This window comes from Poecilia reticulata, chromosome 18, assembly GCF_904066995.2.
Source record: "Poecilia reticulata chromosome 18, P_reticulata-male-v2, whole genome shotgun sequence".
Taxonomy (NCBI): Eukaryota; Metazoa; Chordata; class Actinopteri; order Cyprinodontiformes; family Poeciliidae; genus Poecilia; species Poecilia reticulata.
This window is the reverse complement of record NC_088847.1, coordinates 22,595,979-22,608,765: the sequence shown is the minus strand read 5'-3', so window position 1 is coordinate 22,608,765 and position 12,787 is coordinate 22,595,979. Positions and strand designations below refer to the sequence as shown.

General features: G+C 39.3%; 1 protein-coding gene across 3 annotated transcripts; it reads right to left on the bottom strand.

Annotated features, from left to right (window-relative positions):
• Positions 1 to 932: 932 nt before the first annotated feature.
• On the bottom strand, positions 933 to 11,087 carry LOC103461076 (uncharacterized). Of its 3 annotated transcripts, none has more exons than XM_081599173.1 (10): positions 10,799 to 11,087; positions 8,113 to 9,408; positions 6,646 to 6,707; positions 5,765 to 5,803; positions 4,644 to 5,634; positions 4,013 to 4,074; positions 3,024 to 3,062; positions 2,771 to 2,935; positions 2,457 to 2,692; positions 933 to 1,142 (listed from the first exon to the last, which is right to left on the bottom strand). In XM_081599173.1, exons 2-10 carry the CDS (start codon positions 9,334 to 9,336, stop codon positions 991 to 993), a joined length of 2,970 nt encoding a protein of 989 aa, XP_081455299.1. In that variant the 5' UTR covers positions 9,337 to 9,408; positions 10,799 to 11,087; the 3' UTR covers positions 933 to 990. The 3 variants fall into 3 exon arrangements, with proteins under 3 accessions (XP_081455299.1, XP_081455300.1, XP_081455301.1); XM_081599174.1 differs by lacking the exon at positions 10,799 to 11,087 and adding an exon at positions 10,396 to 10,784; XM_081599175.1 differs by lacking the exon at positions 10,799 to 11,087 and adding an exon at positions 10,580 to 10,784.
• Positions 11,088 to 12,787: the final 1,700 nt, after the last annotated feature.

Below are 12,787 nucleotides of genomic sequence, written 5' to 3'. Positions count from 1 at the left end.
TGGTGTCCAGGAGTCTGAGTTAGACCCATGGATTACATAAACAGACTTAAAGTTGCAGTATGTAACTTTTATTTTAAAAATAATCATTGTTAAAGCTATCAACATGTTTTGACGGCATGATAATCTGAACAAAATCAATCTCATCCACTTCCTCCTTGAGCTATATTTGCAGTCTGCAAAAATCCAACGATCCTGGTCATAAACAACCAATTAGAGCCAGAAGGAGAGTCTTATCGCCGTCAATTAATCTTGAGTATGCGTTGCTAAACGTGCTAATCACTGAGAAACAACTTACCATTACAGAACAACCCTTTATTCACCATCATGGGTGGCCATGCTAACTAGTCTTAGCATTGTGGCAGGCTGTAGTGTAGCAGAGAAGAAGAGGAGGTTGTATACACCCTCGTATACAGGATGTATACAAGGGTGATTGACAGGACTAACACCCTCCTCCTGGCTCTGATTGGTTGTTTTTGACTGAGAGCAGTACGTACATTTGTTCAGACGACAGCAGGTCTATAGGGAGAAGGCAGAGGAGCTTTATTTTTCACATATTACTTGTTTCTTATCATACTGTCATGACAGGTTGAACAAATATGTAAAAATCCTATTTTAAAAAAAATAAAATTTACATACTGCACCTTTAATGGAGGAATGTTGTTGAAAGACCAGGAGCTTCTTAAAGAGACAGAGGCCCAATTTCAAAGTGTTACAAAGTCGAATTTCTTTTAAGTAATGTTTGACAAATAGAGAATTTTTATAATAACTGAAGGTAACAATTACTTGATTGTGCTGTAAAATGACACTAAGTGGATGGATAACACATATTAGCCCTTTAATAATATAATTTCTCATGTTTTTCATTTGCTCAGAGCAGTTTATTGTTGCTTCAGTAGTGAATAACCTCTAGTGAGCATCAAGGTGACACCAGAATCCTTCCATACATATATTTTATTAAACTCTTTGTTATAAAACACAACAATAACTGTATTAATCCTTCCCCTCAGCACCGACCACAGATCTGCCAGCACTCTTCTTCTTCCCTTCAATATGCGGCTTCGTGTCCAGCTCCTTTGCATGCTCCAGTTTGGCGTCACTGCAGGATGGTGAAGAGTATGTCGAACAAATCCTGTCAAGCGCCGCTTTAAAAAAAAAGATTTTAAGCAAAAAGGACAAAGAAATACAAAGAAACAGAGTCACAATTCTGATTTTCACAAACTCCCTCCTTCTGTTCCAATTCAACCAATTAAATTCAAGCAATTATCTGATTTCTTTGTAGCAGAAAGCAGGTAACGTAATCTCCCAGTACACAAGAGCAACTAGGGGAAACTTAGTCCGCTGCACATACATAGAAGTGGTAGCAAACTTGTTCAACTGATAGTGAAGATATATTTTATTTTCTAGTTCTTTGGTGCCCCCCGCCCTCTTTTCTGATGCCGCCCTGGGCAACTGTCCACATCATAAACAGCCTCTGTATGCCTGTTTTCAAAAAATGTCAACGAAAATGTTTTGTTGTCTCAAGCCAAACATGGCTTAAGATTCTCATTTTTCCAGCTTTTTATATTCAGGAAGGTTTCGAGGAAGCCATTTTCTTTTACATATTAATTTAGAAATGTCCATTAATTTCCTATGAAATTTTGCACTGAGGCGACTTGTCCTCATCCAGCCGAGTCACCGGTGTAATTTGTTATGAGAAATTTTGAGCTTGTTCTTTTGTTGATGTCGTGGGAAACTTTCACGTGGGAAACTTTCTCATTCGTCGCTTCCCATGTGACCTAAGTAACATTCTGCGAGTGAGAGGCTTTTAGGTCAAAAGAGGGAAACTAGTTACATTTAATCAGATTTACTTGAATAATTTTGGGGACAAAAATACTTTTAGGAGTATTTTTACTAAACTCTACTTTTTACTTATGACATATTGCTACTTTTCCTTGAGTAAAATTTCAGGATTTTCTACCCACTGAATGAAAAACAAACATGTTGAAACCAGAAATTAACCAGCCACAGACACACCTGCAGATTTTGTTAAAATCTGATAAGTTCTGAATTAAAAAAAAGAAAAAAGATTTTGAAAATTTTTTCTTTTGTCTGGTTTTGTTATTTCATTATTATGGTATTTATATTAATTAACTATGTTTTGGTCTGTCTGAGAGTGTAATTTTTAAATATTAAATTATTGATAATCTGATCAGTTACTCAGTACTTGAGGAAACTTTTGACCAAATACTTTATTACTCTTACTTGAATAATTTCTTCGATGGGTACTTTTTACTTTTACTTGAGTAAAAATATGTTGAAGTGGTCCTGCTTTAACATATTTAAAATTTTTAGCTACTCTACCCACCTCTGAAAAGAGGTAGAGTGATTAATCCGCATTACGTAATATTAACAAGTTAAACTTTAATGTTGACAACCTTACAAATAAAACACATTTCTTTGCTGTGCTGGTAAAATACCAGATTTTTGTAGTAGATTCCTTCCCCGTGATTTCTCACAACGAGGACCCGAACTCTCTTTGGACAATCGGCTCTTGTGGTCCAGATTCTGTTTCTCGTTGCTCCGTCTGGGTGATGAAGACAGTTTCCCGTCTTTCCTCCCGGAGGACGACCGTCTCTCGTGACTCCCTGAATGTGAGCGGCAGGGAAGGGAGGACGGCTTTTTGAGACGTGGCGACCAAGAAGGAGATCGAGACCTAACAGAGAAGCAGAATGTGGCTCAGGCGGATTTATTTATGATAAACTGGTTCTGCTTTTTCAATCTCCTGACAAACCTGCGGGTGTATCTACGGTCATAAGGTGATCTGGACCGGGACCGGGACCGAGACCGAGACCGGGACCAGGAGCTGCTCCTTCGACCCTCTGAGCCGTAATACTGCTGGAGGTTACCGTTGTCATGCCGACGGAACGGTAATGTAGATGGACTTTCAGCTTCAGCACTAAAATTATAGTAATGATGATTTAAAACAATACTAGAAATTCAAAGGATTCAAAGTTTACTTCTTGTTTTAAGTGGAGGGATTTTACCTGAGGATTGGTAGAACATCCCCATCCCAATGTGGATATCTGTGGAACAAGGAGGAGAAAAACAAAACATCAGAAGTCTTCTTCTTCTTCTTCTTTCCTAACGATGTTCATTCTATACATGAGACAGCTAAGATGCTCTAGCTTAGCATAAACAGCTGTTACCTATGTGAATGGATTTGGGCCACTAAACCCTCCTGCTGTCATGTTACCCTGTTCGCGGTCTGGCATAATTTTACTAGTTTTTGTGTGTGATTTTGGGAACTGACGGTCTGACGGGTCAATTTCCCCCCCGCATCCCGACCGAGACATCTACCGCGTTCCTCTTGAGCATCAGGCCCATGGAAGGGTTAAAAAACCAAAGAAAGATGTACTTTTCAACAGAAATGTGAGAAAAAGGTCAGAATTAAATTTTTAATCTGAGAAATTTGATTTAAATTTGAAGATTTTCTTGTCAATCTGAAATATGTCTAGTTTCATCTGAGCGTTCTGACTTTTTTCTGACAATTTTGACTTTAATTTAAAAATTCTGACTGCAATCTTAGAATTCTGACTTTATTTTTAGAATTTAAACATTTAATTTGACAATTCTCAGTTTTATATAAAAAATTCTAACAGTCTGAGATTTCTGACTTTTCTTTACAAATTCTGTCTATTGTTGAGAATTCTTACTTTTCTGTGATACTTCTGAATATAATTTCAGACTTCTGACTTTAATTCCAGAATTGTTTACTTTAACCAATTCAGAAAATATAAAAAAGTTTGGTAATCTTACATAACCTAAAACAGAAACGTTTGTTTAATTATTAATGTCAAACAGTGAGAAAAACTATTTTTGTGCCTTTTTATATATTAAGTATCCGAGTTCAAATGTTCGTTTGGTTTGAAACACCTGAAATGCATTCATCATCTCGCATGAAGAAATGAAGGACACTTAAACTAAAGATATTCTTATTTATTGTTTTTAAGGCAGAGTTTAGGAGAGGACCTACTGTGTCCGGAGGATTGTGCAGCTCTCCAGGTGAAAGCTGGAGTTCTGGTGTGACAGCCAGTCCTGGGAGCCAGAACAACAGCATATTCACAAATATTCAACCTAAATCAAAATCAAGTCATCTGACACTTTTCAAATACAGTGATATTTTAATACTGCAGTGCTTTAGATATTAAAGTATTCTCATTCCTTGTCGGTTTTCTATGTTTTGTCACAAACAGAAGCACGTATACTTTATAAAGTCTTTATTTGTGGGCTGCACAGTGGAGCAGTTGGTAGAGCTGTTGCCTTGCCATGTTTTAATTCCCAACAGGAAGCGTTGTTGTTTTGAAGAATTGTGATTGGCTAGTAGAGTTTTTATCTTTTCCCTACACTGCCCCCTATGGGTGTGGCATGTTTAAAACATTGCCCAGTGGTGTAATTCAGCGGGTTCAAGTGGGTGATTTATTTTTGGAAAGATTTTTGCGGTACTGCTACGGCGCTGGCCGCCATCTTGTCTTCTGTGTTGTTTCGTGTTGCTAGGATACGAACAGCTGTTGCCGTTCTCAGCTCTAGTTGCTTGTTCAATAAAAAACTCAAGAATGAATGTTCTAAAGCTTTGCTAACTTCACTGTAAGCTAACATCCACTCACCTCCATATGGAAGCACTTCTTGTTGCAGATGGAGCAGATGTGTGGGAACCTTGTCGGCGCGGCTCCTATATAGTCTTTAATCATGGCCAGTGTTGGCAGATGGTTGGAAGTAAAGGTCTTAACAGGCGGCACTTTGATCGGAGACAGTTTTGCATATGAAACACCACACGACAAAGCTTTCCTAGTTTTACATGTTGCTTTAATGTTATGCTTCAGTTTAGCTGTCTTCTTCAAGTCTTTGACTCTTTTTTCTTGACCTTTAACCTTTAAACTGCTGGGTTTTTTGGATTTGGACGTCAGATTCAGAGAAGGTTGAGGATTAACTCTTATAGACTTGGACGGCTGGATGTCTTTCTGTGTTGGTTCGTCACATTCTTCCAGTGGTGACTCCTTCCTACTTGCGGGACTTGGATCATCCTCAGTGGGCGTTTCTATCGAGTCGCTAACGGCAACATAGTTAGCAGAATGTCTGTAGTCAATCACTTTAACTGGCTTCAGAGGACCAGGAGGCGTTTTGTCCGGACTTCCAGTTTCGTCGGTTTTGGGTTCAAGAGGGTTTTCTGCAGCTCGTTTCTTCTTCCGCAAGAAAATCTCACGTAAAACCAGATGTAGATTTTCAGAAGTCAGCTGATCCTCGGGGTATGACTCTAGTTCTTTTAGGTCCTCTTTGTCCAGTCCAAACATGTTTAGGACTTTGGCGGCTGATTCTGGAGTATACCTGGCAGGAGTTTCTGGTTCTGGATCAGCTTTCTCCCCCACAGACGGGTCGGTTCTGGATCGCTGCTCTCCTTTATCCCCAGAGGAGCTGACCGTGCTGGACCTGCGCCGTTTTCCCGTCGGCCTTTGATTAGGCCCTGGACTGCGCGAGTGAGATCGTGATCTCCGACTCTGGTGATGCCGCAGGTTGTTGGACTCGTTGTTGTGACTATCAGCTTTTATTTTTTGCTTTTTCAAACTCTTAGTATCTATGAGTGACTTTTTTTCTTTTTTTCTTTCACCAAGAAAAAGCAAAAAGGAAACAAATGAGGAAACAGAAATCAGTAAAAATTTATATTTACTGATTTTTACTGATCAGTAAAAATTGCAATCTGCTGTCGATTGCTTTTGTCTCAGAAGTTTACCTGGGAAGTGGTTGAATCTTAGCAACCCACTCAGGATATCTGTGGAATCAAAAATACTAATTCAGCACAAGGAAGAAGAACCATAAAGAGCACATTACTAAACAATTCAACTCCTAAATCTAAAAGAAAAACTGCCTACAACAAAAAATTTACCAGTTGGACGTTTACCATATTTATTACTTTTAAAAATCAATCATAATCAACAAAATGTGGATTTTTTTTTAACCATTAACAGGGTTCATACTATGGATGAAACTTATAAGAGTTAACTGAGTTAATTGATATAAATTGACTAAGGATTAATTGATCAGCAGCCATGTTTCTTAAAAACTTTAGGTTTCTTTTCATAACAAAGGGTTATATTTTTATAATATGCTGAAGAAATTGTTAAAATGTATTTATGTTTCTTACAAATACATCTGAACTTGTTTCAAACAAGAAACATTAAAATAGTTTAACAATTTCTTGAATTAACTCTGTATTCCTTCAGGAATAACAAACTATTTGTCATTTTGAATTAAATTGAAAACCTAAGGAGTTTATCGGGTGTTTATATTTCCAAACAAAACAGCATAAAGTGCATTTTGCTCCGTTTGAACCGTATCTCTCTCCGCCATCTTTGCTTCTGTATCAACGGCTGACCGGCGGCGCCCTCTGCTGGATGGCGGCCGAACTACAACACTAAAAGACCGGTCGACTGTTGCTCATGGTTGATTTGTACAAGTAATAAAAATGTTAACATCCAAGGAGGTGAATAGTTTTTATAGGCACTGTGTGACAATCTCCAGGAAAAGGAGGAAGTTAGTTTCTTGTCTACCCATAAATTAACCCAGTATGAGTTCAGATAAAAGTGTCAGAAGGAGAATCAAGTAAAAACTGACTTCAGCTGCAGGAGTATCCGGTTCCCAACGTGGTTCGTTTCATTCAGGTGGAGGAGCCAAAGCTTGTAGAGAGAAAAACAACAAAACATTTCAAATTATTTTAATTCCTAAATACCAATAAAGAACAAAGAATGTCACCGATCAAAGGGAATAAAATTGAGTGAAATCGGACATTTTGAGTTAAACTACTAATTTCCTGTCAGCAAAGGATTGATCAGGACTGTAATCCTAAATTAATCATTTTATCTCATTATTTCTCCACTAATGAAAATATCTTCCAAATTAAAAGAGAATAAAGTTACAGTATTATCACAATAAAGTTGAAATAATACGAGAATAAAGTCGTATTTAAATTTTCCATCCATCCATCCATCCATCCATTTTCTTCCGCTTATCCGGGGTCGGGTCGCGGGGGCAGCAGCTTCAGAAGGGAGGCCCAGACTTCCCTCTCCCCAGCCACTTCTTCCAGCTCCTCCGGGGGAATCCCAAGGCGTTCCCAGGCCAGCCGAGAGACGTAATCCCTCCAGCGTGTCCTGGGTCTTCCCCGAGGCCTCCTCCCGGTGGGACGTGCCCGGAACACCTCACCAGGGAGGCGTCCAGGAGGCATCCTGACCAGATGCCCGAGCCTCAACTGGCTCCTCTCGACGTGGAGGAGCAGCGGCTCTACTCTGAGTCCCTCCCGGATGACCGAGCTTCTCACCCTATCTCTAAGGGAGAGCCCAGCCACCCTGCGGAGGAAGCCCATTTCGGCCGCTTGTACCCGTGATCTCGTTCTTTCGGTCATGACCCAAAGCTCATGACCATAGATGAGGGTGGGAACGTAGATCGACCGGTAAATCGAGAGCTTCGCTTTTTGGCTCAGCTCTCTCTTCACCACGTATTTAAATTTTGTCGTACAATTTCTTTCTTGTAATATTATGACTTTTATTTGCTTAATATGACTTTATTCTCGTAATATTATTTTATTCTCATAATAGTATTACTTTATTCTAACTATTATATTATGACTATTATCCTCATGATATTTTAATTTTATTCCTGTAATATTATGACTTTATTCTTATAACATTTTGACTTTATTCTGGTAATATTGACTTCATTCCTGTACAATTTCTGACTTGTGTTGTTATAACTTCATTCGTAACATTATGACTATTTATCCTTGTAATTTCACGACTTTATTTTAGTAATAGTTTATTCTTGCACCATTTTTTCCTTTAATACCTTGTAATATAGTAGTCAAAGGTAATTATTTTGTATCCATAGAAAATCAGGCTTTTATTTTTTTACATTTTGTACAATAATCACTACTTCTGATAACCCTTTGTGTTAGAATACGTCAATCATAACAAATAGAAAAATAAATAAAATTAACTTAATATAAAATGTCGTAATTTAACTTAAATAATTCAAATCAATTAATTCATCCAGTGCAGCAGCAGAATGTAGTTTAAGTGAAATTCTTACCCCCGGTGTCTGACAGGTTACGCCGCAGAGGGAGCACCGGTGGGGAAACAACCTCGGCGTGACGCCGTTATAGTCTTCGATCATGGCCAGCGTCGGCTGCTTGCCCTCCGACAGTTTCATTTGCTTCAACACCCACTCGCGGACAATCGAAGGCAGTTTGCTTAAGATCAACATCTCGGCTTTGCACTTTTTGCCGAGTGGCGCTTCGGCAGACGAACCTTTCTGGGTCTTTTTCGCCGCCTTGTTCTGTCGTCGCTCGTCCAGTTTCAGTTCTGATTTCCGTTTTTTTGCTTTTTTCTTCTTTTTTGGCTTCTGCTTTTCAGTTCTTTTCTGTTTGTTTTCAGTGTTACTGTTAGAAATAATGTCATGTGTGGCAGGTATTGCGTCCTTTAATCGCTCAGGTGGGTCACCAGCTGTTGTAGCCAAAGATGTCTTCTCTGAGGTTAACACCGATATACTTTCTTTATCTAGTGGTAACTCATCTACAGCCCGACCGTTGTTCTTCTTTTCTACACCCACATCGCTAGAGTCCCTCACTTTGCTTGACTTCAGGATACTTCTTAGTTTAGGTTTGGGTTCAGAAGACTTTCCTTTTATTTCCGTCTTGCTAAAAATCTGATGCAAGACGCGGGACAGCTTTGCAGGATTGACCTGCTTCAAAATATGAGGGTCGAGTTTTTTCAATCCGTCTTCGAGGCCGAAGCTCTGAAGAATCGCAGCGACTGGTTCTCTGGTATGTTTTAGCTGATTGAGCTCAGACGACACAACAAATCTGCCTGGAACTGGGTTTTCATCGTCTCCTAACCCTGGAATGGACGGCGTGTCGTCTTTCTGTTCACCAGACAAAACCTCCAGGCTGCCGTCAGAACCGGACGGAAACTCTGGTGGAATGTTGTTGGTATTTGGTTTGAAGATGGGGAGCCAGTCCAAGGAGAAATCACCAAAATCAGGAGCTACACGGGATGTTGACGGCCTTGCAGAGGAGGAAGGAAATTCATTTCTTTCACCAAAGTAAGTCTTCCAGTTCATACCCCGATGTTCCACACGCCTGACACGGTCTACCAACTTATTATTATCCGATTCAGATGCGTTTTGAGCTGGCAGGTAGTGGGCAAGAGAGGAAGATCCAGGAAAAGTCAACTGGGGTGCAGGTCCAGGATTAGAAAATCCCTTGGGAAGTTTTTTCGCTGGCGGCCCATTCTGGTTCTGGGTGGATTGAGACATGTTGTAAGCAAACTCCAGATCTTTAAGTTTCTTCAAACAAGATCAATCCGGAGAGAAACACGCTCATTAGGCCTAAAATCAAAAGAAAAGGAAACATGAGTCAAAATGACGACAGCAAATTCTGCTGGATGATAAATTGTCCCAGAAATTATTGCAAAAAATGTTAACGTTGTTGTTTTGAGACCATTTTCAAGTAATATAACGATAGAGGAATAATAATCCAAGAACATATCCTAAAATATTAATAAACCTTAAATTCTAGTGAATATTTAACACTGCATTGGAAGACATTTTAACTATCCAAAATAAATAAACAAAATAACAGAAACAACAAATAAAATGAATTATGAAGACTGTAAACAAATTTGTCATCCAGTTTTTGGTAGAAAAAGGGAAAAGAGAAAAACAACAAACCGTGCAAATTGAAATTAGGGACTTGTTTTAATTTATCATGCAATTAATTAATCTTCCACAAACTCTCAGATGGTGCTTCATTTTCAACCACCCTTCCTCCTTCCACTCAACTTTCACATTAGTACACTTGAATGAAACACAGAACGAACAGCTAGCTTCTAGGAATAAACATTTGTGGGCACAACGTGACATTTCTGCATTAAAACTCCCATTTTATTGTTTTATGTTACATTTTGATTTTCTGATTAACTGAATTTCTGATTCCTAATCAACTGCAAGCTGAAAATCATCAAAATGAACAGACATAAACATGGGAAATATTGTAATAAATGCGCACTGTTTTGAATTAACTTTTCTAACTATTTGAGCTACAGCTGTATATATGTCAATTATTATATGTAATAATAACAATACGGTGCAAGTTAATGACTCAATGCAATTTGCCTGGTTTCTTTTTTAAATAAAACTTTTGTTTTTTTTTCTCAATTTAAAACAATAAAATAAACTTTACTCAATTGTTTGATAACTAGAATCAGAATGATTGTTTATGTGCGTTTTTGATGAGATGTGTTGTGAATTATTGTATCATAAATAAAATCCATTGAACTAACGCTCTGAAATGTAAACGTAAAACCCAAAACCTACCAGTTTAGCGGAAGTAACACCGATCTCGTGTTGATAACGGATTAATTTCTGACACTTTATCGTTCACAATGACCTCAAAACACTACTTTGCTCAAACATTCTGCAAAATCCGTTCCGGTTAATACAAAGGACAAAAAACACATCATGTCAGAAAGAGGACTTATCATAAGTAAGAGTCACCTACATCGGCAAAACAGACGGAGAAACTACAAAATTAAAGTTATTATTTTAGCATTGCTTCCTTCAGTGATGTTAGCAGGTCCAAGCTAAGATGCTATCGTTGCTTACGGTAAACCGTTAATGGCGTCCCGGTGAAATTAACAGACGTTAGCAGGAAATTCTTGCATAGGTATCATTGCTCTATCGTTCACTTTGCAATCTAACGGGCTGATAACGTGTTTACCTTAAACGGCTGAGCCTGGGGAGCGTTAGCGGTTCTTCTTCTTCTTCTTCTCCTCCCAGTTTGACTCCAAACTACTGCCGCCTGCTGGCCGGGAGAACAGCTGCGGTCAGCGACTTTGGAGTTGGAGGGATGATTCCTGGAACTGATCGGAGGAAAGTCGGGATTCAAACCAAAGACCTTCTTGCTGCAAGGCAACAGTGTTTCCATCCATCCATCCATTTTCCTGCACCCTTGTCCCTTAGTGGGGTCGGGAGGGTTGCTGGTGCCGACCTCCAGCTAACGTTCCGGGCGAGAGGCGGGGTCACCCTGGACAGGTCACCAGTCTTTCGCAGGGCAACATAGAGACAGACAGGACACACAACCATGCACACACACACCTAGGGACAATTTGGAGAAGCCAATTAACCTGACAGTCATGTTTTTGAACTGTGGGAGGAAACCAGAGTACCCGGAGAAAACCCACGCATGCACAGGGAGAACATGCAAACTCCATGCAGAAAGGCCGGGAATCGAACCCAGAACCTTCTTGCTGCAAGGCAACAGCTCTAAAATCTACCAACTGCGCCACTGTGCATCCCTGGCAACAGTGTTTGATATTGATTAAATATTTCTGACTATATAATGAAGCTAAGTTTGTTTCACATAGTTAAAATTGAACATATAAATGACCGTAAAGGTGTAATTCTATCCTTTTTTATGGTGGTTTTGTGTAATTATTCAGAAATAGGACTTCGTCTGATGCCTCACCCTAGGTCTCATTACATGTCATGGGTTATTTTCTCTAAATAGCAATGAATAGCAGCAATAATTTTGACACTTAAGTGCTTCTGTGAACAGGTAAGGATAGATATCTGCTGTATGAAATGTTAATTAAATTTTTTTTTACACAAAATCATTCTTAGATAATGAGATTTTAGTCTTATTTTGTGCTCCTTTCAGAATTAGTTTTAGAGCCTTTTGTCACTTTAAATCTAGATAAGCTGCTGCTGGCCACGCCCCTCCGACCCTGAATCAGACTCAGAAGCAGAAGTAAAGACTCATGAACAACTATTAAGAATGTAGCAAGAGATTTCTGAATGGTAAGTCAATAACAAAGCACCTGTCTTTTATAGCACCCGTTGAATACAGCGGGAAAACCTGTTAGCTAGCTTGCTGCTCCGCGTGGGTTGCTAAGTGACGGACTGGGCTCGTCTAGGGTTGCTAGGTAACGGGCAGTGCCCAGCCACTTCGACTTGATAATCAGAAGGTTTTTAAAACGACCTGTTGTCCAGCCCCCTAAAAATATTAAATTATTACCATAAAACAGCGATATTTCGTTTGTATTTTTTTGTGTTTGGCTTGTTTGTAGAAACAGGAGAGACCCAAATGGAAGTAACAAAAGTGAATTTTGCACAAGTGGTTCTCGCTAAACAACAAGGTACAATGTGGGGTCAATATACTGAGCTTTATCCCCCCACGCTAAAGTTAGCAAACTTCCCACCAGGACACACACACACATACACACACACACACACACACACACACACACACACACACACACACACACACACACACACACACACACACACACACACACACAGTCTAAATGCCCAAGTGGGTCGGATTATAAATAGACAGAAATCCCCTCCTGACATATTCCAGCCTGCACTGACTAGCAAACATCGTTTGTTCTTGTCTGAATGTATAACACTTTGGTTTTTGATATTATTCTTTGGCAGCTGGTGAACACATGTGAACTGAAGTCACTGTGAGAAGTTTTATAGTCTGTAAAGTCAAAAGTTTGGACTGTGAAATCCCCCAACTGCCTTTCTCTCCGCTTTGCTTATTAATCCAAAGCATGACATTAGGACTATCTCGGTCATGTGGCACAAAGAGCTGGGCTTCTGGGTTTGGTTCATGTAGTCGGACAATAAATTGTACATTTAATTTTATAGTCTTCTGCCTTATGATTTAAGTACTTACCACAGTTTCTGGAGTTTGTATTTTTGC